The following is a 25,000-nucleotide window of genomic DNA, read 5'->3' on the forward strand; positions in this document are numbered from 1 at the left end:
GGTCCATGGGTTCTGGAACCGTTTCTGATTCGTGTCTGTTTGTTGTATGGTGTAGTTGTTGTGTGTGTTTTAGTGGAGCTGAGACGGCTGACCGTAGAGCTTCTGGCCACTAGGGGTCAGTCTAACATCAGCCACACTCTATTAGGGTGAACTGCAGTGGCCACAGGTCATGTCTGGAGGAATATCTGTGTTTAACGAGTTTGTTAAACCATCAAAATATGAGGGAAATATTATGTTTTAAATATTTTAAGTATAGGGGAAGAACATGCCCATATCCTGCCAACTGCAGGAAACCTCGGGATAAACAGAGAGACCAACATTAGTGTGGATGCCACTCTCTTTATCATGGAACGAGTACATCAGGTGATATGGGAAGTGTTCCCGGTTCTACAGATGCTAGAAACGTGGCTTTCAGATGAAAGATTGGTATCAAAGAGCACACCCAGATTCCTCACTGACGACAAGTGTGTGTGTGTGTGTGTGTGTGTGTGTGTGTGTGTGTGTGTGTTTGACGAGGGCTTGACAGAGCAGTCATCAAGTGTTAGACAGTATTCTCGGTTACTACTTGTGGAGCTTTTCTGTCCAATAATTAAAAATGTCCATAATTTCCCCCTGACGTGTTGAGATGCTCACACACTCGGAGTCAGAGACACACATGATTTTTTGATAAACACTCCACCTTTGATCACACAATAGAGAAAGATTCTCATAAATAAAACCGAGTAAATTTAATCTGTAATTCCTCGACAGTCTCCAGAAGGGAGCAGAATCTCCTTGAGCCCTAGGAAGGTACAGGTGGATAGGCATTTATCCGCTGTCTATAGTCATTGCGTCACCTGAGCTCCGCCCGGCTAAGATGGAGATGGCTCGTCTCTTCTTTCTCTACTTTCCGTTACGGGCACTACAGCCATATTTTTTTAGAGTTTGTGAGTACCGCACATCCCACAGACTGATGATGGAACGATAAATCGTTCAAAATATATATATATATATTTTTTCATCTGCACAGATATTTCATATATGATATTAAACTTCACATGCAGAGTGTTTTAAATGTCCCGTTCTTCACAATTCCATCTTTCAAACTTTAGTTAGTGTGTAATGTTGCTGTTAGAGCATAAATAATACCTGTAAAATTATAAAGCTCAAAGTTCAATGCCAAGCGAGATATTTTATTTAACAGAAGTTCCCTTTCAAAGCCGACAGCGAGCGGCCGGTTTGGACTACAGCAGGAAGTGCAGGTAATGACGTCACTACAGCCGTTTGTTGACTAAAGCTCCGCCCACAAGAACACACAAAAAAGGGGGCGTGGTCTCGTTGCTCTCCCACGTGGAGAAGAGCGCGCATTCGGTGCTTGCATCTCCCCGTTATGGTAAGAGGCGGGACCTTTCCGGGCAAAGTGCGCTAAATTGTGTTTCTGAAGGAGGGACTTCATAGAACAAGGAAATCATCAGGCCGTTTTTAGGACAGAGGAAACAGTCTTTAACTTGTGTGTGTGTGTGTGTGTGTGTGTGTGTGTGTGTGTGTCCCACAGGAGCAGAAGGCCTGTTTCCTGCAATGGCTGCGGCGACAGACGGACGGATCAGTTCTGAGGACGTCTCTGGGTGTCCTGAAGGTTCTGTGGCCCGGAGACGAGCCGGTTCTGGTTGATGGAGAGCTGGTTCTGCCTGATGGAGAGCAGGTCTTCCACACCGAGCCGCCCCAGACCTTCTCAGAGCACTTCAGCCTGCAGACGTACAGACAGAACCTGGGGACGGAGCAGCTCGGACGGACCATCATCTACGCCGACGTCACATCCTCCACCATGGACCTGCTGAACAGGTTAGTAAGCTCTGAGCTGGACCTGCTGAGTTTGGGTTAGTAAGCTCTGAGCTGGACCTGCTGAGTTTGGGTTAGTAAGCTCTGAGCTTGACCTGCTGAGTTTGGGTTAGTAAGCTCTGAGCTGGACCTGCTGAGTTTGGGTTAGTAAGCTCTGAGCTGGACCTGCTGAGTTTGGGTTAGTAAGCTCTGAGCTTGACCTGCTGAGTTTGGGTTAGTAAGCTCTGAGCTGGACCTGCTGAGTTTGGGTTAGTAAGCTCTGAGATGGACCTGCTGAGTTTGGGTTAGTAAGCTCTGAGCTGGACCTGCTGAGTTTGGGTTAGTAAGCTCTGAGCTGGACCTGCTGTTTTTGGGTTAGTAAGCTCTGAGCTGGACCTGCTGGTTTTGGGTTTGTAAGCTCTGAGCTGGACCTGCTGAGTTTGGGTTTGTAAGCTCTGAGCTGGACCTGCTGAGTTTGGGTTAGTAAGCTCTGAGCTGGACCTGCTGAGTTTGGGTTTGTAAGCTCTGAGCTGGACCTGCTGTTTTTGGGTTAGTAAGCTCTGAGCTGGACCTGCTGGTTTTGGGTTTGTAAGCTCTGAGCTGGACCTGCTGGTTTTGGGTTTGTAAGCTCTGAGCTGGACCTGCTGAGTTTGGGTTAGTAAGCTCTGAGCTGGACCTGCTGAGTTTGGGTTAGTAAGCTCTGAGCTGGACCTGCTGGTTTTGGGTTAGTAAGCTCTGAGCTGGACCTGCTGAGTTTGGGTTAGTAAGCTCTGAGCTGGACCTGCTGAGTTTGGGTTTGTAAGCTCTGAGCTGGACCTGCTGAGTTTGGGTTAGTAAGCTCTGAGCTGGACCTGCTGAGTTTGGGTTTGTAAGCTCTGAGCTGGACCTGCTGTTTTTGGGTTAGTAAGCTCTGAGCTGGACCTGCTGGTTTTGGGTTTGTAAGCTCTGAGCTGGACCTGCTGGTTTTGGGTTTGTAAGCTCTGAGCTGGACCTGCTGAGTTTGGGTTAGTAAGCTCTGAGCTGGACCTGCTGAGTTTGGGTTAGTAAGCTCTGAGCTGGACCTGCTGGTTTTGGGTTAGTAAGCTCTGAGCTGGACCTGCTGGTTTTGGGTTAGTAAGCTCTGAGCTGGACCTGCTGAGTTTGGGTTAGTAAGCTCTGAGCTGGACCTGCTGAGTTTGGGTTTGTAAGCTCTGAGCTGGACCTGCTGTTTTTGGGTTAGTAAGCTCTGAGCTGGACCTGCTGAGTTTGGGTTTGTAAGCTCTGAGCTGGACCTGCTGTTTTTGGGTTTGTAAGCTCTGAGCTGGACCTGCTGAGTTTGGGTTAGTAAGCTCTGAGCTGGACCTGCTGAGTTTGGGTTAGTAAGCTCTGAGCTGGACCTGCTGAGTTTGGGTTAGTAAGCTCTGAGCTGGACCTGCTGAGTTTGGGTTTGTAAGCTCTGAGCTGGACCTGCTGAGTTTGGGTTAGTAAGCTCTGAGCTGGACCTGCTGAGTTTGGGTTAGTAAGCTCTGAGCTGGACCTGCTGGTTTTGGGTTTGTAAGCTCTGAGCTGGACCTGCTGAGTTTGGGTTTGTAAGCTCTGAGCTGGACCTGCTGAGTTTGGGTTAGTAAGCTCTGAGCTGGACCTGCTGAGTTTGGGTTAGTAAGCTCTGAGCTGGACCTGCTGGTTTTGGGTTAGTAAGCTCTGAGCTGGACCTGCTGGTTTTGGGTTTGTAAGCTCTGAGCTGGACCTGCTGGTTTTGGGTTAGTAAGCTCTGAGCTGGACCTGCTGGTTTTGGGTTTGTAAGCTCTGAGCTGGACCTGCTGAGTTTGGGTTAGTAAGCTCTGAGCTGGACCTGCTGAGTTTGGGTTTGTAAGCTCTGAGCTGGACCTGCTGTTTTTGGGTTTGTAAGCTCTGAGCTGGACCTACTGAGTTTGGGTTAGTAAGCTCTGAGCTGGACCTGCTGGTTTTGGGTTAGTAAGCTCTGAGCTGGACCTGCTGGTTTTGGGTTTGTAAGCTCTGAGCTGGACCTGCTGGTTTTGGGTTTGTAAGCTCTGAGCTGGACCTGCTGAGTTTGGGTTAGTAAGCTCTGAGCTGGACCTGCTGAGTTTGGGTTAGTAAGCTCTGAGCTGGACCTGCTGGTTTTGGGTTAGTAAGCTCTGAGCTGGACCTGCTGGTTTTGGGTTAGTAAGCTCTGAGCTGGACCTGCTGAGTTTGGGTTTATAAGCTCTGAGCTGGACCTGCTGGTTTTGGGTTTGTAAGCTCTGAGCTGGACCTGCTGAGTTTGGGTTAGTAAGCTCTGAGCTGGACCTGCTGAGTTTGGGTTTGTAAGCTCTGAGCTGGACCTGCTGAGTTTGGGTTGGTAAGCTCTGAGCTGGACCTGCTGAGTTTGGGTTTGTAAGCTCTGAGCTGGACCTGCTGAGTTTGGGTTAGTAAGCTCTGAGCTGGACCTGCTGGTTTTGGGTTTGTAAGCTCTGAGCTGGACCTGCTGAGTTTGGGTTTGTAAGCTCTGAGCTGGACCTGCTGAGTTTGGGTTGGTAAGCTCTGAGCTGGACCTGCTGAGTTTGGGTTAGTAAGCTCTGAGCTGGACCTGCTGAGTTTGGGTTAGTAAGCTCTGAGCTGGACCTGCTGGTTTTGGGTTAGTAAGCTCTGAGCTGGACCTGCTGAGTTTGGGTTAGTAAGCTCTGAGCTGGACCTGCTGAGTTTGGGTTTATAAGCTCTGAGCTGGACCTGCTGGTTTTGGGTTTGTAAGCTCTGAGCTGGACCTGCTGGTTTTGGGTTTGTAAGCTCTGAGCTGGACCTGCTGGTTTTGGGTTTGTAAGCTCTGAGCTGGACCTGCTGGTTTTGGGTTAGTAAGCTCTGAGCTGGACCTGCTGAGTTTGGGTTAGTAAGCTCTGAGCTGGACCTGCTGAGTTTGGGTTAGTAAGCTCTGAGCTGGACCTGCTGAGTTTGGGTTAGTAAGCTCTGAGCTGGACCTGCTGAGTTTGGGTTAGTAAGCTCTGAGCTGGACCTGCTGGTTTTGGGTTAGTAAGCTCTGAGCTGGACCTGCTGGTTTTGGGTTAGTAAGCTCTGAGCTGGACCTGCTGGTTTTGGGTTAGTAAGCTCTGAGCTGGACCTGCTGGTTTTGGGTTAGTAAGCTCTGAGCTGGACCTGCTGGTTTTGGGTTAGTAAGCTCTGAGCTGGACCTGCTGGTTTTGGGTTAGTAAGCTCTGAGCTGGACCTGCTGGATCAGTTTGTAAGCTCTGAGCTGGACCTGCTGAGCTCAGCGGTCAGACTCCTAATAGAGCTCTTGTGTGCGGCTGGACTCACGCTGGGCCACAGCCAGTGCTCCGGCAGGTGGAAGCCATTACAGCTGTCATAACGTTTGACAAATGGACGGCCGAGCGCGGCTGAGCTGATTGGAAGTGACAGTGTTGTCATTAGGCCTGTAAGGCAACCAAAGAGAGGCCGTGGAAAAAAAACATCTACAGTTTGATTTCCCCAGGCCTGATTATCAGAGTAATTTCCAGATGTCCCCTGTTACGCTCTGATTAAGTGGTATTATTCTAGTATGAGAGTCCTGAGTGGGCGGCAGGAGTGTGTGTGTGTGTGTGTGTGTGACAGGAAGCTTAATGCGGTGAGCGCAGGTCCAGGCTCACAGCTGCCAAACATCAGCCCCGCACTTCTGAGAAACAGCTTTTATTATTATTATTAATATTAATAGTGCTGTTCGTCTTTATATTGTGTTGGTCTGATGATCAGTGGAGCCCCACATAAACACGTGTGTGTGGGTGTGTGGGTGTGGGTGTGGGTGTGTGGGTGTGTGAGGGTGTGTGAGGGTGTGTGAGGGTGTGTGTGGGTGTGGGTGTGTGTGTGTGTGAGGGTGTGTGGGTGTGGGTGTGTGGGTGTGTGTGTGTGAGGGTGTGTGTGGGTGTGGGTGAGGGTGTGTGTGGGTGTGGGTGTGTGTGTGTGTGAGGGTGTGTGTGTGTGGGTGTGAGGGTGTGTGTGGGTGTGGGTGTGTGTGTGTGAGGGTGTGTGTGTGTGTGTGTGTGATCAGAGCATTAGCTCTCTGTTTGAGCAGCACACACTAATTGTATTATATTTCTTTATTGTCCACTGAGGTAGAAATGTGTCTTTGGCTCACCAATGCATAAAATAATTAGACAGGCAATATTAAGAAAAAAACACAGACAGATTTAGAGTACATAAATATAAAAGTACAATTCATATCACATCTATTTAGATTATCAGGCACTTGCAGAGTTGAACATTTTAATGGTATTCGGGAGGAATGACTCTTAAACACTTTTGTTTGCTAGAGAGGTTCTGTACCGCCTTCCTGATTTCTAGAGTTCAAACTGATTAAAAGAGCGGCTGAGAGCTATCTGAATATCACTCTCGCCTTCTTCGTCCTTTCGGCATATAGTTGTGGCCTACCAACTATTTAACTTGCTATGTACACAACTCTGTTACGTTTGTTCTTAGATTTACAATTTAAATGATCATACCAGGCAGGCAGATGAAAGGTTAAAACGCTCTCTACGGTTGATTTATTCACCAGTTCTAAAATGTGCTGACTAACCCCAAGGCCACTGAGTTTCTCCAGAAAGAAGAAGTCGCCGCTATGAGTTTTCAGCAAAGCTCATCTGTGAGTCCAGAATCGATCACATATTTAAAACTGTCCACTATTTCAACTTGTCAAGTTGTCTCAAGTGAAATTGGCTGAATCATTATGTCTCGTTTTGTACACATAACTAATTATTTTTTCTTGGTGACATCAATTTCTAGTTGGCTAACATGACACCAAATTTCCATGGCCTTAGTAATAATGGGCAGCACGAGATTCACTGTTTCTCATAAGGTCACAACCAGAGCACAAGGTCACAACCAGAGCCTCAGTGACCCCTGACCCCATCACATCTCTATTAAAGCACCCTCTCTCTCTCTCTCTCTCTCTCTCTCTCTCTCTCTCTCTCTCTCTCTCTCTCTCTCTCTCTCTCTCTCTCTCTCTCTCTCTCTCTCTCTCTCTCTCTCTCTCTCTCTCTCTCTCTCTCATATGCGTGGCCGTTCAGGGCTCCACATTAGCACTGGTGTGGATGTTTTGAAGGAGCGATTGAAAGATAATTTAACTCTCCCGGCCAGACAAGAGCACAATAATAACCTCACTTACAAAAATAACTTGGGAATCATAGAAATGTGAGTGATTCTAATTTAGTGTCAGTTGTGATTGATGGTGGATAATAATATAATATACAGTGGATACAGAAAGTATCCCTTAAATTTGTCACTCTTTGTTATATTGGAGCCATTTGCTAAAATCATTTAAGTTCTTTTTTTCTCATAAATGTACACACAGCACCCCATATTGGCAAAAAAACAAACAAACACAGAATTGTTGACATTTTTGCAGATTTATTACAAAAGAAAACCTGAAATTTCACATGGCCCTCAGTATTCAGACTCTTTGCTCAGTATTTAGCAGAAGCACCCATTTGATCTAACCCAGCCATGAGTCTTTTTGGGAAAGATGGAAGTTTTCCACAGCTGGATTTTGGGATCTTCTGCCATTCCTCCTGCAGATCGTCTACATTTCTGTCAGGTTGGATGGTAAACGTTGGTGGACAGCCATTTTCAGGTCTCTCCAGAGATGCTCCATTGGGTTTAAGTCAGGGCTCTGGCTGGGCCAATCAAGAACAGTCACAGTTGTTGTTAAGCCGCTCCTCCGTTATTTTAGCTGTGCTTTGGGTCATTGTCTTGATGGAAGGTGAACCTTCGGCCCAGTCTGAGGTCCTGAGCACTCTGGAGAAGGTTTTTGTCCAGGATATCCCTGTACTTGGCCGAATTCATCTTTCCCTCGATTGCAACCAGTCGTCCTCTCCCTGCAGCTGAAAAACACCCCACAGCATGATGCTGCCACCACCATGTTTCACTGTTGCGACTGTATTGGACAGGTGATATTTTTCTCCACACATACCGCTTAGAATTAAGGCCAAAAAGTTCTATCTTGGTCTCATCAGACCAGATAATCTTATTTCTCACCATCTTGGAGTCCTAGCAAACGTTCATGTGTAATAGCTCAGTTTGGCCAGACGGCCAGCTCTAGGAAGGGTTTTGGTCGTCCCAAATGTCTTCCATTTGAGGATTATAGAGGCCACTGTGCTCTTAGGAACCTTAAATGCAGCAGACATTTTTTGTCTCTGAGCTCCTCAGGCAGTTCCTTTGACCTCATAATTCTGATTTGCTCTGACATGCACTGTGAGCTGTAAGGTTTATAATAGACAGGTGTGTGACTTTCCTAATCAAGTCCAGTCAGTATAATCAAACACAGCTGGACTCAAATGAAGGTGTAGAACCAAGGATGATCCGGAAAAATGGACAGCACCTGAGTTAAATATATGAGAGTCACAGCAAAGGGTCTGAATACTGAGGACCATATGATATAACTGATGCTCACCTGACGCATTACTGACGCTCACCTGAAGCGCTACTGACGGGCTACTGACGCTCACCTGACGCTCACCTGACGCATTACTGACGGGCTACTGACGCTCTACTGACACTCACCTGACACTCACCTGACGCTCTACTGAAGCTCTACTGACGCTCACCTGACGCATTACTGACGGGCTACTGAAGCTCTACTGACACTCACCTGACGCTCTACTGAAGCTCTACTGACGCTCACCTGACGCATTACTGACGGGCTACTGAAGCTCTACTGACACTCACCTGACGCTCTACTGAAGCTCTACTGACGCTCACCTGATGCATTACTGACGGGCTACTGACGCTCTACTGACACTCACCTGACGCTCTACTGATGCTCACCTGACGCTCACCTGACACTCTACTGACGCTCACCTGACGCTCACCTGACGCATTACTGACGGGCTACTGAAGCTCTACTGACACTCACCTGACACTCTACTGAAGCTCTACTGACGCTCACCTGATGCATTACTGACGGGCTACTGACGCTCTACTGACACTCACCTGACGCATTACTGACGGGCTACTGAAGCTCTACTGACACTCACCTGACACTCTACTGAAGCTCTACTGACGCTCACCTGATGCATTACTGACGGGCTACTGACGCTCTACTGACACTCTACTGATGCTCACCTGACGCTCACCTGACGCAGTACTGACGGGCTACTGACGCTCTACTGACGCTCACCTGGCGCTCTCCTGGCGCTCTCCTGAAGTTCTACTGACGCTCACCTGACGTTCTCCTGACACTCTCCTGATGTTCTCCTGACACTCTCCTGGCGTTCTCCTGACGCTCACCTGACGTTCTCCTGGCGTTCTCCTGGCGTTCTCCTGACGCTCACCTGACGCTCTCCTGACGTTCTCCTGACGCTCACCTGACGCTCACCTGACGCTCACCTGACGCTCACCTGACGCTCACCTGACGCTCACCTGACGCTCTCCTGACGTTCTCCTGACGCTCACCTGACGCTCTCCTGACGCTCACCTGACGCTCTCTTGACGCTCTCCTGGCGTTCTCCTGACGCTCACCTGACGTTCTCCTGACGCTCTCCTGACACTCTCCTGGCGTTCTCCTGACGCTCACCTGACGCTCTCCTGACGTTCTCCTGACGCTCACCTGACGCTCACCTGACCCTCACCTGACGCTCTCCTGACGCTCACCTGACGCTCACCTGACGCTCTCCTGACGTTCTCCTGACGCTCACCTGACGCTCTCCTGACGTTCTCCTGACGCTCACCTGACGCTCACCTGACGCTCACCTGACGCTCACCTGACGCTCTCCTGACGCTCTCCTGACGCTCACCTGACGCTCTCCTGACGCTCTCCTGACGCTCTACTGACGCTCACCTGACGCTCTCCTGACGCTCTACTGACGCTCACCTGACGCTCTCCTGACGCTCTCCTGACGCTCTACTGATGCTCTCTTGACGCTCTCCTGACGCTCACCTGACGCTCACCTGACGCTCACCTGACCCTCACCTGACGCTCTCCTGAGGCTCCACTGATGTATATATATTTTATATTTCATGAATTTTTATTATACCTTTATAAAGTTAAAGATGATAATATAAATATGCCAAAGCTGACTGGAAACTGATGGTTCAGAATTTACAACACAAAAAAAATCGAAATTTTCGGACAAACAAATGTTTTCTGGGACTGGCGAACGAGAGATCGGAGTCTCCATGAGCAGAAGAGCTGGTGTTTTACAGCTCATATGTGCAGAGAAACGACACACACACACACACTCACGCAAGCACACACACACACACACACCTTTACTCAGTGATGATATTTATATGAGATTCTGATGCTCGTGATCTTTAGAACAACAGCAGAGGCTGACATATGCATATGAATATCAGTATCTGCCAGTAATGAGTCTTAGTCAGATGATGTTTAAATGCTTCGTTCTAACACACAACATGCAAAGATGATTGACAGATGAACTCATAACCCTTCCTCTACAGATGATTGACTGATGTGTGTGTGTGTATTTGTGACTCGTCTGTAAGTCCTGCGTTAGTGCCGTCACACTGGAAGAGGTTTTGTTTGTGTGTGTGTGTGTGTGTGTGTGTGTGTGTGTGTGTGTGTGTGTGTGTGACTCGTCTGTAAGTCCTGCGTTAGTGCCGTCACACTGGAAGAGGTTTTGTGTGTGTGTGTGTGTGTGTGTGTGTGTGTGTGTGACTCGTCTGTAAGTCCTGCGTTAGTGCCGTCACACTGGAAGAGGACGTGTGTGTGCGTGTGTGTGTGTGTGTGTGTGTGTGTATGTGTATGTGTGACTCGTCTGTAAGTCCTGCGTTAGTGCCGTCACACTGGAAGAGGACGTGTGTGTGTGTGTGTGTGTGTGTGTGTGTGTGTGTGTGTGTGTGTGTGTGTGACTCGTCTGTAAGTCCTGCGTTAGTGCCGTCACACTGGAAGAGGACGTGTGTGTGTGTGTGTGTGGGTAAGACTTGTTAATACTATCTCAGAAAATCTATTGCCTGAATCCCAAAGCGGGTTCAGAGCAGGTCGAAGTACAGTGGACATGATATTTACCACACGCCAGCTGCAGGAGAAATGTCGCGAACAACATAAGAACTTGTTCGTTGCTTTTGTGGATCTTTCCAAAGCCTTTGATTCTGTAAATCGTGACATCTTATGGGAAGTGCTTTTGCATTTTGGATGCTCTGTAAAGTTTATCACATTGCTTGGACAGTTCCATGATGGGATGACTGCCAAAGTGACATTGGGTGGACTAGAATCTGCACACTTTGCAGTAGGCACTGGAGTAAAGCAGGGCTGTGTTCTTGCACCAGTCTTGTTTAACATCTTCTTACTGTGTGTCACAAAGCTGCTGTATAAAGAAATGGAAGAAGAAAGTGGCGTTACAGTGGCTTATAGACTGGATGGTAACCTGTTTAACATCAGGAGGTTCCAGGCAGTCACTAAGCTTCAGTTGGTTCGAGTGCTGGAATTGCAGTATGCAGACGATTGTGCCTTAGTGTCACATACTCCAGAAGACTTACAGAATACTCTTAATGCTGTTGTTAAAGCATACAGCAGGATGGGTCTAGCTGTGAATATCAAGAAAACGGAAGTCCTTTGTCAGTGGTCCTCGCATCCTCCACAAAAGCCTCCAGTATTCACTGTTCATGATTCCACACTTACTGTAGAGCCACACTTCAAATATCTTGGCAGTTATCTATCAAATGACTGTAGCATAGATCAAGATATTCAATATAGGATCAAGCAGGCTGCATCTTCATTTGGGAGGTTGAGGAAAAGAGTGTTCAGTAACACAAATTTAAATCTTCACACAAAGATTGCTGTTTATCGGGCAATCTGCCTCACCGCCCTTCTGTATGGTTCTGAGACATGGACTATCTATGCTCGACATCTGAAAATGCTGGAGTCTTTCCACATTAGATGCCTGCAGCGTATCCTTAAGGTGACTTGGCAAGATCGAGTGCCACATGTTGATATCCTGAAAAAAGCGAACTGTTGGAGTATAGAAGCAACTCTAATGCTATACCAACTTAGATGGCTTGGTCATGTGGTGAGAATGCCATCAAGTCGCTTTCCACGTAAGGTATTGTACGGGCAATTACATCTTGGATGTCGTTCTGCAGGAGGTCAAAAAAAGAGACTGAAAGACCAACTAAAAGCCTCTCTTAAGAAGTGTGGGATGAACCCCTTATCCCTGGAAAGTAGTGCCGCAAACCGTACACTCTGGCGGAAACTATGTCAGAATGGAGCACAAAGCTATGAAGCCAGGAGAATTGAACTTCGCCTGTCTAAAAGAGATCAGAGAAAAGAGGCAATGCTTGTTCCCGCACCCCCAAGGCAATCCGGAGACGTTTTTACATGCCCTGTCTGTAAACGACAGTGTGCTTCCCGCATCGGACTGTAGTCATCAAAGAACACACACGTCATAGAAGAAGTCATCATCGGACATCGATGGACTACCAGAGAGAGAGAGTGTGTATGTGTGTATGTGTGTGTGAGACTCGTCTGTAAGTCCTGCGTTAGTGCCGTCACACTGGAAGACGACGTGTGTGTGTCGGGGTCATAGGGTCACATGGACTGGACTGTGTGTGTGTGTGACTTGCCCGCTGGTCACACCGGTTCTTTTTAATACATTCTTTAGTCATAATCACAAAACATCACATGATGATTTTTTTCTTGATTTTGTCAGTTGTGGAGGATCGGAGCACCGAATGCTGGAGGAGACGCTGTTTTCCGTAACACACACACACACACACACACACACACACACACACACACACACACACACACACACACACACACACACACATACTGAGGTCGTCCTGTCGTGTAGCAATCAGTGTTTGTTTTAACAGTGAATCCGAAACCCAAACTGACACCGCGTGGAATTAAACGGCACTTCCTGTGAAAACACGGCTCTGTCTCTGGGCCGGCATCGGTTAGTGCATGAACTACAATTAGCCCAATTGACCCGCAGCAATTACAGCAATCACTAGCAGATGCTCTCGCCGCGCACACATCTGGAGCTCCGCGCTGGAAGAGGAGTGTGTGTGTGTGTGGAGGAGCCGTGAGTGTGTGTGTGGAGGAGCCGTGAGTGTGTGTGTGGAAGAGCCGTGAGTGTGTGTGTGTGGAGGAGCCGTGAGTGTGTGTGTGTGTGTGGAGGAGCCGTGAGTGTGTGTGTGTGTGTGGAGGAGCGGTGAGTGTGTGTGTGTGGAGGAGCCGTGAGTGTGTGTGTGTGTGTGTGTGTGTGTGGAGGAGCCGTGAGTGTGTGTGTGTGTGTGTGGAGGAGCCGTGAGTGTGTGTGTGGAGGAGCCGTGAGTGTGTGTGTGTGTGTGGAGGAGCCGTGAGTGTGTGTGTGTGTGTGTGGAGGAGCGGTGAGTGTGTGTGTGTGTGTGTGTGGAGGAGCGGTGAGTGTGTGTGTGTGTGTGGAGGAGCGGTGTGTGTGTGTGTGGAGGAGCCGTGAGTGTGTGTGTGTGTGTGTGGAGGAGCGGTGAGTGTATGTGTGTGGAGGAGCCGTGAGTGTGTGTGTGTGGAGGAGCCGTGAGTTTGTGTGTGTGTGTGTGGAGGAGCCGTGAGTGTGTGTGTGTGTGTGTGGAGGAGCCGTGAGTGTGTGTGTGTGGAGGAGCCGTGAGTGTGTGTGTGTGGAGGAGCCGTGAGTTTGTGTGTGTGTGTGTGTGGAGGAGCCGTGAGTGTGTGTGTGTGTGAGTGTGTGTGTGTGGAGGAGCCGTGAGTGTGTGTGTGTGGAGGAGCCGTGAGTGTGTGTGTGTGGAGGAGCCGTGAGTGTGTGTGTGTGTGTGTGTGGAGGAGCCGTGAGTGTGTGTGTGTGGAGGAGCGGTGAGTGTGTGTGTGTGGAGGAGCGGTGTGTGTGTGTGTGTGTGTGTGGAGGAGCCGTGAGTGTGTGTGTGTGGAGGAGCCGTGAGTGTGTGTGTGTGTGTGTGTGGAGGAGCCGTGAGTGTGTGTGTGTGGAGGAGCCGTGAGTGTGTGTGTGGAGGAGCCGTGAGTGTGTGTGTGTGTGGAAGAGCGGTGAGTGTGTGTGTGTGTGGAGGAGCCGTGAGTGTGTGTGTGTGTGTGGAGGAGCGGTGAGTGTGTGTGTGTGTGGAGGAGCCGTGAGTGTGTGTGTGTGTGGAGGAGCTGTGTGTGTGTGTGTGTGTGTGGAGGAGCCGTGAGTGTGTGTGTGTGTGTGTGTGTGTGTGGAGGAGCGGTGAGTGTGTGTGTGTGGAGGAGCCGTGAGTATGTGTGTGTGGAGGAGCCGTGAGTGTGTGTGTGTGTGTGTGTGTGTGTGTGTGTGGAGGAGCGGTGAGTGTGTGTGTGTGTGTGGAGGAGCGGTGAGTGTGTGTGTGTGTGTGTGGAGGAGCGGTGAGTGTGTGTGTGGAGGAGCGGTGAGTATGTGCGTGTGGAGGAGCAGTGTGTGTGTGTGTGTGGAGGAGCGGTGAGTGTGTGTGTGTGTGGAGGAGCGGTGAGTATGTGCGTGTGGAGGAGCGGTGAGTGTGTGTGTGTGGAGGAGCGGTGTGTGTGTTGAGGAGTGGTGAGTGTGGAGGAGCGGTGAGTGTGTGTGTGTGTGTGTGGAGGAGCGGTGTGTGTGGAGGAGCGGTGAGTGTGTGTGTGTGGAGGAGCGGTGAGTGTGTGTGTGTGTGGAGGAGCGGTGAGTGTGTGTGTGTGTGGAGGAGCGGTGTGTGTGTGTTGAGGAGTGGTGAGTGTGTGTGTGTTGAGGAGTGGTGAGTGTGTGTGTGTGTGTGTGTGTGTGTGTGTGTGTGTGTGTGTGTGTGTGTGTGTGTGGAGGAGCGGTGAGTGTGGGTGTGTGTGTGTGTGTGTGTGGAGGAGCGGTGTGTGTGGAGGAGCGGTGTGTGTGTGTGTGTGGAGGAGCGGTGAGTGTGTGTGTGTGTGTGTGTGTGTGTGTTGAACTAACAGCAGAAACTGATTGATCAGCTCTGCTTCTGTTTGAAGATGGTAATTCTGCAGCTCCTCCTGAAACAGGATTTTCCCAATTAATCACATTTACAGATTAGCCGATCGATCATCATCTGCCTCGCCTGATCAATACTAATGGACTTATGCTAATTACTGAAAATCCACTTTAGCGACGCACATTAATGTGTGCTGTGTGTCATATTTCTGCGCTTCTGTCCGTATCTCACACTGCAGCGCGCGTGTGTGTGTGTGTGTGTGTGTGTGTGTGCTGTGTGTCATATTTCTGCGCTTCTGTCCGTATCTCACACTGCAGCGTGTGTGTGTGTGTGTGTGTGTGTGTTGAGTGTGTGTGTGTGAGGTTCCAGCTTTACACTCCTCTGATCATCTGGTGTTAGTTCTTATTCAGTAAACACTAATAACAGTTTAGAGGAAGAGGTGTGTGTGTGTGTGTGTGTGTGTGTGTGTGTGTGTGTGTGTGTGTGTGTGTGTGTCTGTGTGTGTGTGTGTGTGTGTGTGTGTGTGTGTGTTTGTGTGTTTTTCTGGCCTGAGAGGAGCATATGCAGACTCTGTGCAGGTTAGATCGGCGTCATCTCGTTTCAGACGCCTGGAAATGCAACACACACTCTGTGCCGCTCACTCACACACACACACTGTGCCTCACACACACACAAACTCTGTGCCACACACACACTTTGTGCCACACACACACTCACTCTGTGCCTCACACACACACTCACTCTGTGCCTCACACACACACTCACTCTGTGCCTCACACACACTCACTCTGTGCCTCACACACACACTCACTCTGTGCCACACACACACACACACTCACTCTGTGCCACACACACAGTGCCTAACACACACACACACACTCTATGCCTAAGACACACACACTCTGTGCCTAACACACACACACACAAACTCTGTGCATAACACACATACACTCTGTGCCTAACACACACACGCACTCTGTGCCTAACACACACACACACTCTGTGCCTAACACACACACACTGTGCCTAACACACACACACACTCTGTGCCTAACACACACACACTGTGCCTAACACACACACACTGTTTTACATCAGCTGAGATGTTCTGTTGATCTGATGAGGTTGCTCGAGAAAACCAGCAGAGTTCACACATTAAACCCAACGCTGTGTGTGCGAGTCTGGTCTCTAGGTAACCCACCTTTTGGTTCAACACACGCACACACACACACACACAGAGTGTGTAAGGCCTGTGCTGTGTCCATCTGTATTCTGGTCCGCAGTCCCTTCACTCACTCTCTCTCACACACACACACACACACACACACACACAAACACACACACACACACACACACACACACACAGTGTCATCAGGACCGGTTCTCTGCGGTGGGTCGTGTGAATGTGTGTGTGTGAATGTGTGTGATCTTCTGTAATCATGTTTGTTTCTGCAGCGAGTCGTGAGATCTGCTCATTGTGTGTGTGTTAATTACTAATGGAGCGTCTTTTCTTCTGCGGCGTTACTGAGACTCTGTTCTCTAAAGCTGCCGACGAGCGGCTTTCACAACCAGATTAACTGAGCCCCGTTGAGCTGCTAAGAGCATTACTGTGTGTGTGTGTGTGTGTGTGTGTGTGTGTGTGTGTGTGTGTGTGTGTGTGTGTGATCCTGCTGATCTCATATTTGTGTTGCTGAAATTAATTTGATGCCTCTTTACATGTTAATCTGAGAGGGATTGATTTCTGCGGGACAAAGGAAGGTGTCCGAGAATCTCAGTTTGATGTGGGAGTGTTGTCCGTGGTCAGCCGGGTGTGTGTGTGTGTGTGTGTGTGTTTCAGAGGCTGTGTGCTGATGTCCAGCAGGAGGTCCAGACTAACTGAGCTCAGCTTAAAGTTTAGTTTATATTAAATGCTTTTCCATCATTCATCTCGTCTTACTTTTTAATCCTCAGCCTCACGTCACAAATTACAGTCCTATATACACTCACACACACACACACACACTTTCACACACTCTCTCTCACACACACACACGCACAGGTTGTGTCTCTCTCTGCTGTTGATGTGTGAGGCGGTGGAAGCGTCACGATCCGCTCGCGGGGGTCTGAGCTGCTCCTGACACACACACACACACACACACTCAGAGCTCTCAATAAACCACTCGTCTGCCTAACGGCCGCTACCACACCGGGGTCATGATCTCACTGCAGCGAGTGTGTGTGTGTGTGTGTGTGTGTGTGTGTGTGTGTGTGTGTGTGTGTGAGAGAGAGAGAGAGAGAGAGAGAGAGAGAGAGAGAGAGATCCGTGTGTGTGAAAGAGACCTGTGTGTGTGTGTGTGTGTGTGTGTGTGTGAGAGAGAGAGAGAGAGAGAGAGAGAGAGAGAGAGAGAGACCCGTGTGTGTGTGAAAGAGACCTGTGTGTGTGTGTGTGAGAGAGCGAGAGAGAGAGAAAGAGAAAGAGAGACGTGTGTGTGTGTGTGTGTGTGTGTGTGTGTGTGTGTGTGTGTGTGTGTGTGTGTGTGTGTGTGTGTGTGTGTGTGTGTGTGTGTTTGATCGAAACACCGACTGTAGATCTGCAGTGTTTTGTTCATTCATTCTCGTGTTTTATTATTTCTTCATGTCAGCGTTTGACGCCTTGGACCGCCAGGTTTTCTGTTTTTGCTGCTTTTTCTCATTCTTGCGAGTACTTCAATTTCAATTAAAACTCTTTGAGGAAGCGCATTCCTGCGTCTGTGATTAGCATGTGTGGTTGCGTTCTGACGCGTCCGTGATTAGTGTGTTGAGTTGTGTTGAGTTGAGTTGAGTTGTGTTGTTGTGTTGAGTTGAGTTGTGTTGTTGTGTTGTGTTGTGTTGTGTTGTGTTGTGTTGTGTTGAGTTGTGTTGTGTTGAGTTGTTGTGTTGAATTGTTGTGTTGTGTTGAGTTGTGTTGAGTTGTGTTGAGTTGTGTTGAGTTGTGTTGAGTTGTGTTGTGTTGTGTTGTGTTGTGTTGTGTTGTGTTGAGTTGTGTTGAGTTGTGTTGAGTTGTGTTGTGTTGAGTTGAGTTGTTGAGTTGTTGTGTTGTGTTGAGTTGAGTTGTGTTGTGTTGTGTTGTTGTGTTGTGTTGAGTTGTGTTGTGTTGTGTTGAGTTGTGTTGAGTTGAGTTGAGTTGAGTTGTGTTGAGTTGAGTTGAGTTGTGTTGTGTTGAGTTGAGTTGTTGAGTTGTTGTGTTGAGTTGTGTTGAGTTGTGTTGAGTTGTGTTGAGTTGAGTTGTGTTGAGTTGTGTTGAGTTGTGTTGAGTTGTTGTGTTGAGTTGTTGTGTTGAGTTGTTGTGTTGAGTTGTGTTGTGTTGAGTTGTGTTGAGTTGTGTTGAGTTGTGTTGTGTTGAGTTGAGTTGTTGTGTTGTGTTGAGTTGTGTTGTGTTGTGTTGTGTTGAGTTGAGTTGTTGAGTTGTTGTGTTGTGTTGTGTTGTGTTGTGTTGTGTTGTGTTGTGTTGTGTTGTGTTGTGTTGAGTTGTGTTGAGTTGAGTTGAGTTGAGTTGAGTTGTGTTGTGTTGTGTTGAGTTGTGTTGTGTTGAGTTGAGTTGTTGAGTTGTTGTGTTGAGTTGAGTTGAGTTGTGTTGTGTTGAGTTGAGTTGTGTTGAGTTGTGTTGAGTTGAGTTGTGTTAAGTTGTGTTGTGTTGAGTTGAGTTGTGTTGAGTTGTGTTGAGTTGTGTTGAGTTGTGTTGAGTTGAGTTGAGTTGAGTTGTGTTGAGTTGAGTTGAGTTGAGTTGTGTTGTGTTGAGTTGTGTTGTGTTGTGTTGAGTTGTGTTGAGTTGTGTTGAGTTGAGTTGTGTTGAGTTGTGTTGAGTTGTGTTGAGTTGTTGTGTTGAGTTGTGTTGAGTTGAGTTGTGTTGAGTTGAGTTGTGTTGTGTTGAGTTGTGTTGAGTTGTGTTGTGTTGTGTTGAGTTGTGTTGAGTTGTGTTGTGTTGAGTTGTGTTGTGTTGTGTTGTGTTGAGTTGAGTTGTTGTGTTGAGTTGAGTTGTTGTGTTGAGTTGTTGTGTTGTGTTGTGTTGTGTTGTGTTGTGTTGTGTTGTGTTGTGTTGAGTTGTGTTGTTGAGTTGTGTTGTGTTGTGTTGAGTTGTGTTGTGTTGTGTTGTGTTGAGTTGTGTTGTGTTGAGTTGTGTTGAGTTGTGTTGAGTTGTGTTGTGTTGAGTTGAGTTGTGTTGAGTTGTTGAGTTGTTGTGTTGAGTTGTTGAGTTGTGTTGAGTTGTGTTGAGTTGTGTTGAGTTGTGTTGAGTTGTGTTGAGTTGTGTTGAGTTGAGTTGTGTTGTGTTGAGTTGAGTTGTGTTGTGTTGAGTTGTGTTGTGTTGAGTTGAGTTGTTGAGTTGTTGTGTTGTGTTGTGTTGAGTTGTGTTGTGTTGAGTTGTGTTGAGTTGAGTTGAGTTGTGTTGTGTTGAGTTGAGTTGTTGAGTTGTTGTGTTGAGTTGTGTTGAGTTGTGTTGAGTTGTGTTGTGTTGAGTTGTGTTGTGTTGAGTTGTGTTGAGTTGAGTTGTTGTGTTGTGTTGAGTTGTGTTGAGTTGTGTTGAGTTGTGTTGTGTTGAGTTGTGTTGTGTTGAGTTGTGTTGTGTTGAGTTGTGTTGAGTTGTGTTGAGTTGAGTTGTGTTGAGTTGAGTTGTTGTGTTGAGTTGTTGTGTTGTGTTGTGTTGTGTTGTGTTGAGTTGTGTTGAGTTGAGTTGTGTTGTGTTGAGTTGTGTTGAGTTGTGTTGTGTTGTGTTGAGTTGTGTTGAGTTGTGTTGTGTTGAGTTGAGTTGTGTTGAGTTGTGTTGTGTTGAGTTGTGTTGAGTTGTTGTGTTGAGTTGTTGTGTTGAGTTGTGTTGAGTTGTGTTGTGTTGAGTTGTGTTGTGTTGTGTTGTGTTGAGTTGTTGTGTTGAGTTGTGTTGTGTCGAGTTGTGTCGAGTTGTGTTGTTGTGTTGAGTTGTGTTGTGTCGAGTTGTGTTGAGTTGTGTTGTGTTGAGTTGTGTTGTGTTGAGTTGTGTTGAGTTGTGTTGTGTTGAGTTGTGTTGAGTTGTTGTGTTGAGTTGTGTTGTGTTGTGTTGAGTTGTTGTGTTGAGTTGAGTTGAGTTGAGTTGTGTTGAGTTGTTGTGTTGTGTTGTGTTGTGTTGAGTTGTTGTGTCGAGTTGTGTCGAGTTGTGTCGAGTTGTGTTGTTGTGTTGAGTTGTGTTGTGTCGAGTTGTGTTGTTGTGTTGAGTTGTGTCGAGTTGTGTCGAGTTGTGTCGAGTTGTGTCGTGTTGTGTTGTGTTGTGTTGTGGTGTTGTGTTGTGTTGAGTTCCCTATCGAGAGGTTCCTCGTATTGCGAATGGGAAAAACTCCTTTTCTCGAGAATATGAAGCAAAACTTTATTAATAAAGGTATCTATGTAAAGCGCAGTGTCGCTGCACGGCAATAGCACGGCGTGAGGAGCGCTCTGATTGGCCGCAGCAACTGCAGGAACCTATGGTTAGGCGGCTGAGAGGAACGAACCAATGGGGGCGCTCCAGAGAGACCGCCGAAAAAGGGACTTATATTGGCATACTGGAGGCTAAAATAAGACCCTGATTCGCCATAGGTGTCAGATTTTATCTCCTTCAGCGACACCATCGCTGACCTCCGGAAGAAGCAACCAGCGGAACCTGCAGCTGTGAGGACGTCGGATTCCCCCGGCCTCCGCCTTCATCTCTGCCGTTCCAGCTACACCATCCAGCGCTATATCCTTTTTTCTCGCTACTAAAAGAGCATTTCCTGCGGCTCGTGCAGAGGCCCTCTTCTCAACGGCGACCGTCACATCATCTGCGAGACATGCCTCTGACGGGATCACGTGCAGCTCACGCTCTCCAGAGGCGGCTGCCCTGAGTGTGATGAGATGGAGCTGCAGACCCTCAGGGCTCGCCTCGCACCTTCGATCAGGTCCCTCCGTCTGCCACCGGAAGAAGCGCCACGAGGCCAGCTGAGTGACCGAGCGACTGCGCGCCGGATGATTCCCCGCGTGCCTCGCCCCCGCCAGTCACCTTCACCCAGGAAGAACATTACCTCTCCTTTGTAGTGGCCTGTTCTGTTTCCTTCGGTGGGCCGTCGCAGAGGAGGAGGAAGGCAGCCTCTCTACAGACGCGTCCGCAGCGAGTGGTCAAAATCGGTCTCGGAGCCCCCCGCTTCGACGCAGACTACCACAAGCTCCAAGACCAGCATCGACGTGGAGCTGATCCGCGTGCTGTTTTTAAAGGCTGTGGGAGACCTTGGGCTCGATTGGTCCCAGCCCCAAGAGCCAGCACGCAGCAGACTGGAGGACTGGTACCTCGAAAGCCGCCACCTCTCTTCTCCTCAGAAGCCCGTGCCTTTCTTTCCTGAGGTACATGACGAGCTTGCCAAGTCATGGAAGTCGCCCTACTCTGCTTGCGTGAAGTCCTCCTTTTCCCCAGCGCTCTCAACCGTCGACGGCGCGAAGGAAAAAGGCAATGAGTCACTACAACGTTCCCGCTCTACGAACCGCAGCAGACAGCCCGAACGCTGGGGACCTCGAGCCAAACTTATGTTGAACCCAGAGCCTCCGAAGCCGTTCTAGCCACAGAGAGAAAGAGAAGATGGCCAGGTCCCGCCTCGGCCGGACCCCCATCCCTCCCGGTCTCCCAGTTCCCTGCACCCAGGTCACTGCCGACTTCAACTTCGCAGCCAACGAGCCCGTTGTGAAATGCGCTCTCCTGCACAACGTTATCACGGCGACCCAAATAAATCTCAAAAAGAGCTTTTTCTCTGTAGTAAATGTGCCCACTTCTCAGTATGCTCTCCTACACTCATATACCCCTCTCGCTCATGCTATAAAGGTTCCGGCGCCCATTGCACAGTGCTCAATAGATCTGAAAGATGCGTACTTTCACGTTCAGATAGCCCCCCCCCCCACCACCACCACCACCACAGGCCATTCTTGAAATTCACCTTCGAGGGGCGGGCTTATCAGTACACAGTTCTGCCATTCGGGTTATCCCTAGCACCTCACACGTTTACGAAGTGCATGGAGGCGGACTTAGCCCCGCTCAGGCTGAAAGGGGTGCGTGTACTCAACTTCTTCGATGACTGGCTTGTGATAGCCCAGTCCCGAGCACAATTATTAACACAGAAAGTGAACCCTATCGCTGGGAGCTTTCCTTCCACACATAAAGAACCACCACATCTTGGTCTGTACAGACAACATGTCAGTGGTCGCGTATATAAATCGCCAGGGCGGCCTGAGATCAGACTCTCTTCACCGCATGGCGAAGCATCTCCTTTTATGGGCAGAACCTGAGCTCCCTAAGGGTGGCTCACGTGCCAGGTATTCTGAATCTGGGTCCGGATATGTTATCCAAAGGACCCATTCCCCTGGTCTCTTCACCCACAAACGATTCAATTAATTTGGAACACCTTCGGCAGAGCAGAAGTAGATCTCTTCGCCTCAGAAGACAATACTCACTGCCCAATATTTTTCTCCAAACGCAGGGATGCCCTGGCCCATGTCTGGCCCAGACTCCCTCTGTATGCTCCCTCCGATCGCGAGGCTGCCACAGACCATCAAAAACATCAGGGAGACAGTATCCACAGTGCTTTTAATAGCTCCGCTCTAGAGGAACCGCACATGGTTCTCTGATTTGTTAGACACAGCCTCATGGCCCATTCCGCTGAGGAAAAACCTCCTCATGCTGTGAAGGGGAAGATCTGGCATCCCAGTCCCAAGCTATAGGCCCTCCACGTATGGCCCATCAACGGGTATCCGGAAACCTCTCTGACAGTTATGAACACTATTTCTATTTATAGAACACTATTCTCTGAAGTTGTTAGTGTTTTCAAACTGGTGTGCTGCGTCAAACATCGACGCACACTAATGTGAAGTGGCAGAAGTGCTTGCTTTTCTCCAAGAGATAATGGATGCTGGTCGTTGCCCTTCCATGCACAAAGTTTATGTCGCCGCCATAGCAGCTAACCACGCTCAGACCGTGGGACATTCACTAGGACTAGGGAAAAGGGAGCTTTTGGGCCCCAACTCGAGACAGGACGGACTCACTGAGAGTGCATGTAAGTTTAACCGAGTTATGTTGAGTTATGTTGGGTTATGTTGAGTTATGTTGAGTTATGTTGGGTTATGTTGAGTTATGTTGAGTTATGTTGGGTTATGTTGGGTTATGTTGAGTTATGTTGAGTTATGTTGAGTTATGCTGGGTTATGTTGGGTTATGTTGAGTTATGTTGAGTTATGTTGGGTTATGTTGAGTTATGTTGAGTTATGTTGGGTTATGTTGAGTTATGTTGGGTTATGTTGAGTTATTTTGAGTTATGTTGAGTTATGTTGGGTTATGTTGGGTTATGTTGAGTTGTTATGTTGAGTTATGTTGGGTTATGTTGAGTTATGTTGGGTTATGTTGAGTTATGTTGAGTTATTTTGGGTTATGTTGAGTTATGTTGGGTAATGTTGAGTTATGTTGGGTTATGTTGAGTTATGTTGGGTTATGTTGAGTTATGTTGAGTTATGTTGGGTTATGTTGAGTTATGTTGGGTTATGTTGGGTTATGTTGAGTTATGTTGGGTTATGTTGAGTTATGTTGGGTTATGTTGAGTTATGTTGGGTTATGTTGGGTTATGTTGAGTTATGTTGGGTTATGTTGAGTTATGTTGAGTTATTTTGTGTTATGTTGGGTTATGTTGGGTTATGTTGAACGGCGAGATGCAGCAAGCGGTCCTGCGACTCATTTGATTTGCGTTTGAGAACGGATGGCATGAAAGTGACTGTTGAACTTCTTAGAATAATTGTCTGTTTTTGCAGCAATTACTGTGAGATTGACGTGTCCAGCGTGTGTGTGTGTGTGTGTGTGTGTGTGTAGGTCAAGTGGCTGGCTGTTTTCTTTAGTGGGGTGTTGTTTGATAGGGCTGCAGGGATAGAAAAGGTGTCAAAGGTCAATGTGCAGCAAGCGTGAAGTTCTCCAGTGAACATACAGTGAAACGAATGATTTTTCCCAGTAAAGGTGTGTGTGTGTAGGTGTGTGTGTTTGTGTGTAGGTGTGTGTGTGTGTCCTGCCTTCTGACACACCTGTGTTTTTCTCTTCTGCAGGTTTGTGTTGCAGTCGCCACAGGAAGTGGGATTAATCGCCATAGCAGCGCGTCAGACTCAGGGCAAAGGTCAGCAGGTTTCCATCAGCTCTCAGACAGCCGCGTTAACTCAGCTGGTTTAACATGTAAACGAGCGTGTCATTCATTAATTGTGTGTGTGTGTGTGTGTGTGTGTGTGTGTGTGTAGGCCGCGGGGGGAACGCGTGGTTGAGTCCTCTGGGCTGTGCCATGTTTTCTCTCCACCTGCAGGTTCCTCTGAACTCGCGGCTCGGACAGAGACTCCCGTTCCTGCAGCACCTCGCAGCCCTCGCAGTGGTGCAGTCTGTGAGGACCCTGCCCGGATACGAAGTGCGCACACACACACACACACACACACACACACACACACACACACACACACACACACACACACACATTTGTTTTTAAACAGTTTTGTGAAATGTGGGGACTCTCCATAGGCGTAATGGTTTTTATACTGTACAAACCGTATTTTCTATCCCCTTACACTGCCCCTAAACCTACCCATCACACACACATACACACACACACACACACACACACACACACACACACACTGCCCCTAAACCTACCCATCACAGGAAACATTCTGCATTTTTACTTTCTCATAAAAACTCCTCCTGTGTGATTTATAAGCCTTTTGTAAAGTGGGGACATGGGTAATGTCCTCATATTTCACCCTCTCCTGTAATACCTGTGTCATACCCATGGCATTATAATAATAACAATAATAATACAATAATACACATTTGTGTCCTGATATTTCACAAAAACATGCCCACACACACACACACGTTTGTTTCACTATATTAGTGAGGACATTACATCGACTTCCATTGATTTTATATCTTTTTAAAAAAAATATTTCTATCGCTCTTCTCCAGCGCCGATTGTGTCAGAGCAGCTTCAGTGTTAAACAGGACAATACTGCAGCAGAATTAGATTTGGCTGTACATTTCAAGTCACTAAATCGTTTCGGATCATATCGTTCTAAATAAACCAATATCGTCCTTAAATCGCGATACGAATCGAATCCTCGCGGATGCCCCTTCTTTCTTAAAAAGAGCATAGTTGTGTCGACACTGCCTTTTCTAGTATTTTTGACAGAAACGGTAGATTTGAGATTGGCCTGTAATTGGGCGCGTTTACATTCACACCAGTAAGCTGATAACTCTAAAAAATCAGCTTATTGAAATAACCAGTTTTCCCCGTTTACATGCACACCAGTAAACGGACAATGCAAGTAAACCGCGTTTACATGACTATTTATAAACCGGGTTATTT

General features: G+C 48.0%; 1 protein-coding gene across 1 annotated transcript in view; it reads left to right on the top strand.

The window, feature by feature from the left end:
- Nucleotides 1-25,000, top strand: part of hlcs (holocarboxylase synthetase (biotin-(proprionyl-CoA-carboxylase (ATP-hydrolysing)) ligase)) — a 48,239-nt gene that overhangs the window by 17,589 nt on the left and 5,650 nt on the right. Inside the window, exons 5-7 of the mRNA XM_067433310.1 lie at nucleotides 1,616-1,821; nucleotides 23,700-23,767; nucleotides 23,886-24,046. Of these exons, the coding sequence (XP_067289411.1) occupies nucleotides 1,616-1,821; nucleotides 23,700-23,767; nucleotides 23,886-24,046 (435 nt within the window). The remainder of the gene's footprint in view (nucleotides 1-1,615; nucleotides 1,822-23,699; nucleotides 23,768-23,885; nucleotides 24,047-25,000) is intronic.

This window comes from Pseudorasbora parva, chromosome 23, assembly GCF_024679245.1.
Source record: "Pseudorasbora parva isolate DD20220531a chromosome 23, ASM2467924v1, whole genome shotgun sequence".
In the NCBI taxonomy this organism is placed as follows: Eukaryota; Metazoa; Chordata; class Actinopteri; order Cypriniformes; family Gobionidae; genus Pseudorasbora; species Pseudorasbora parva.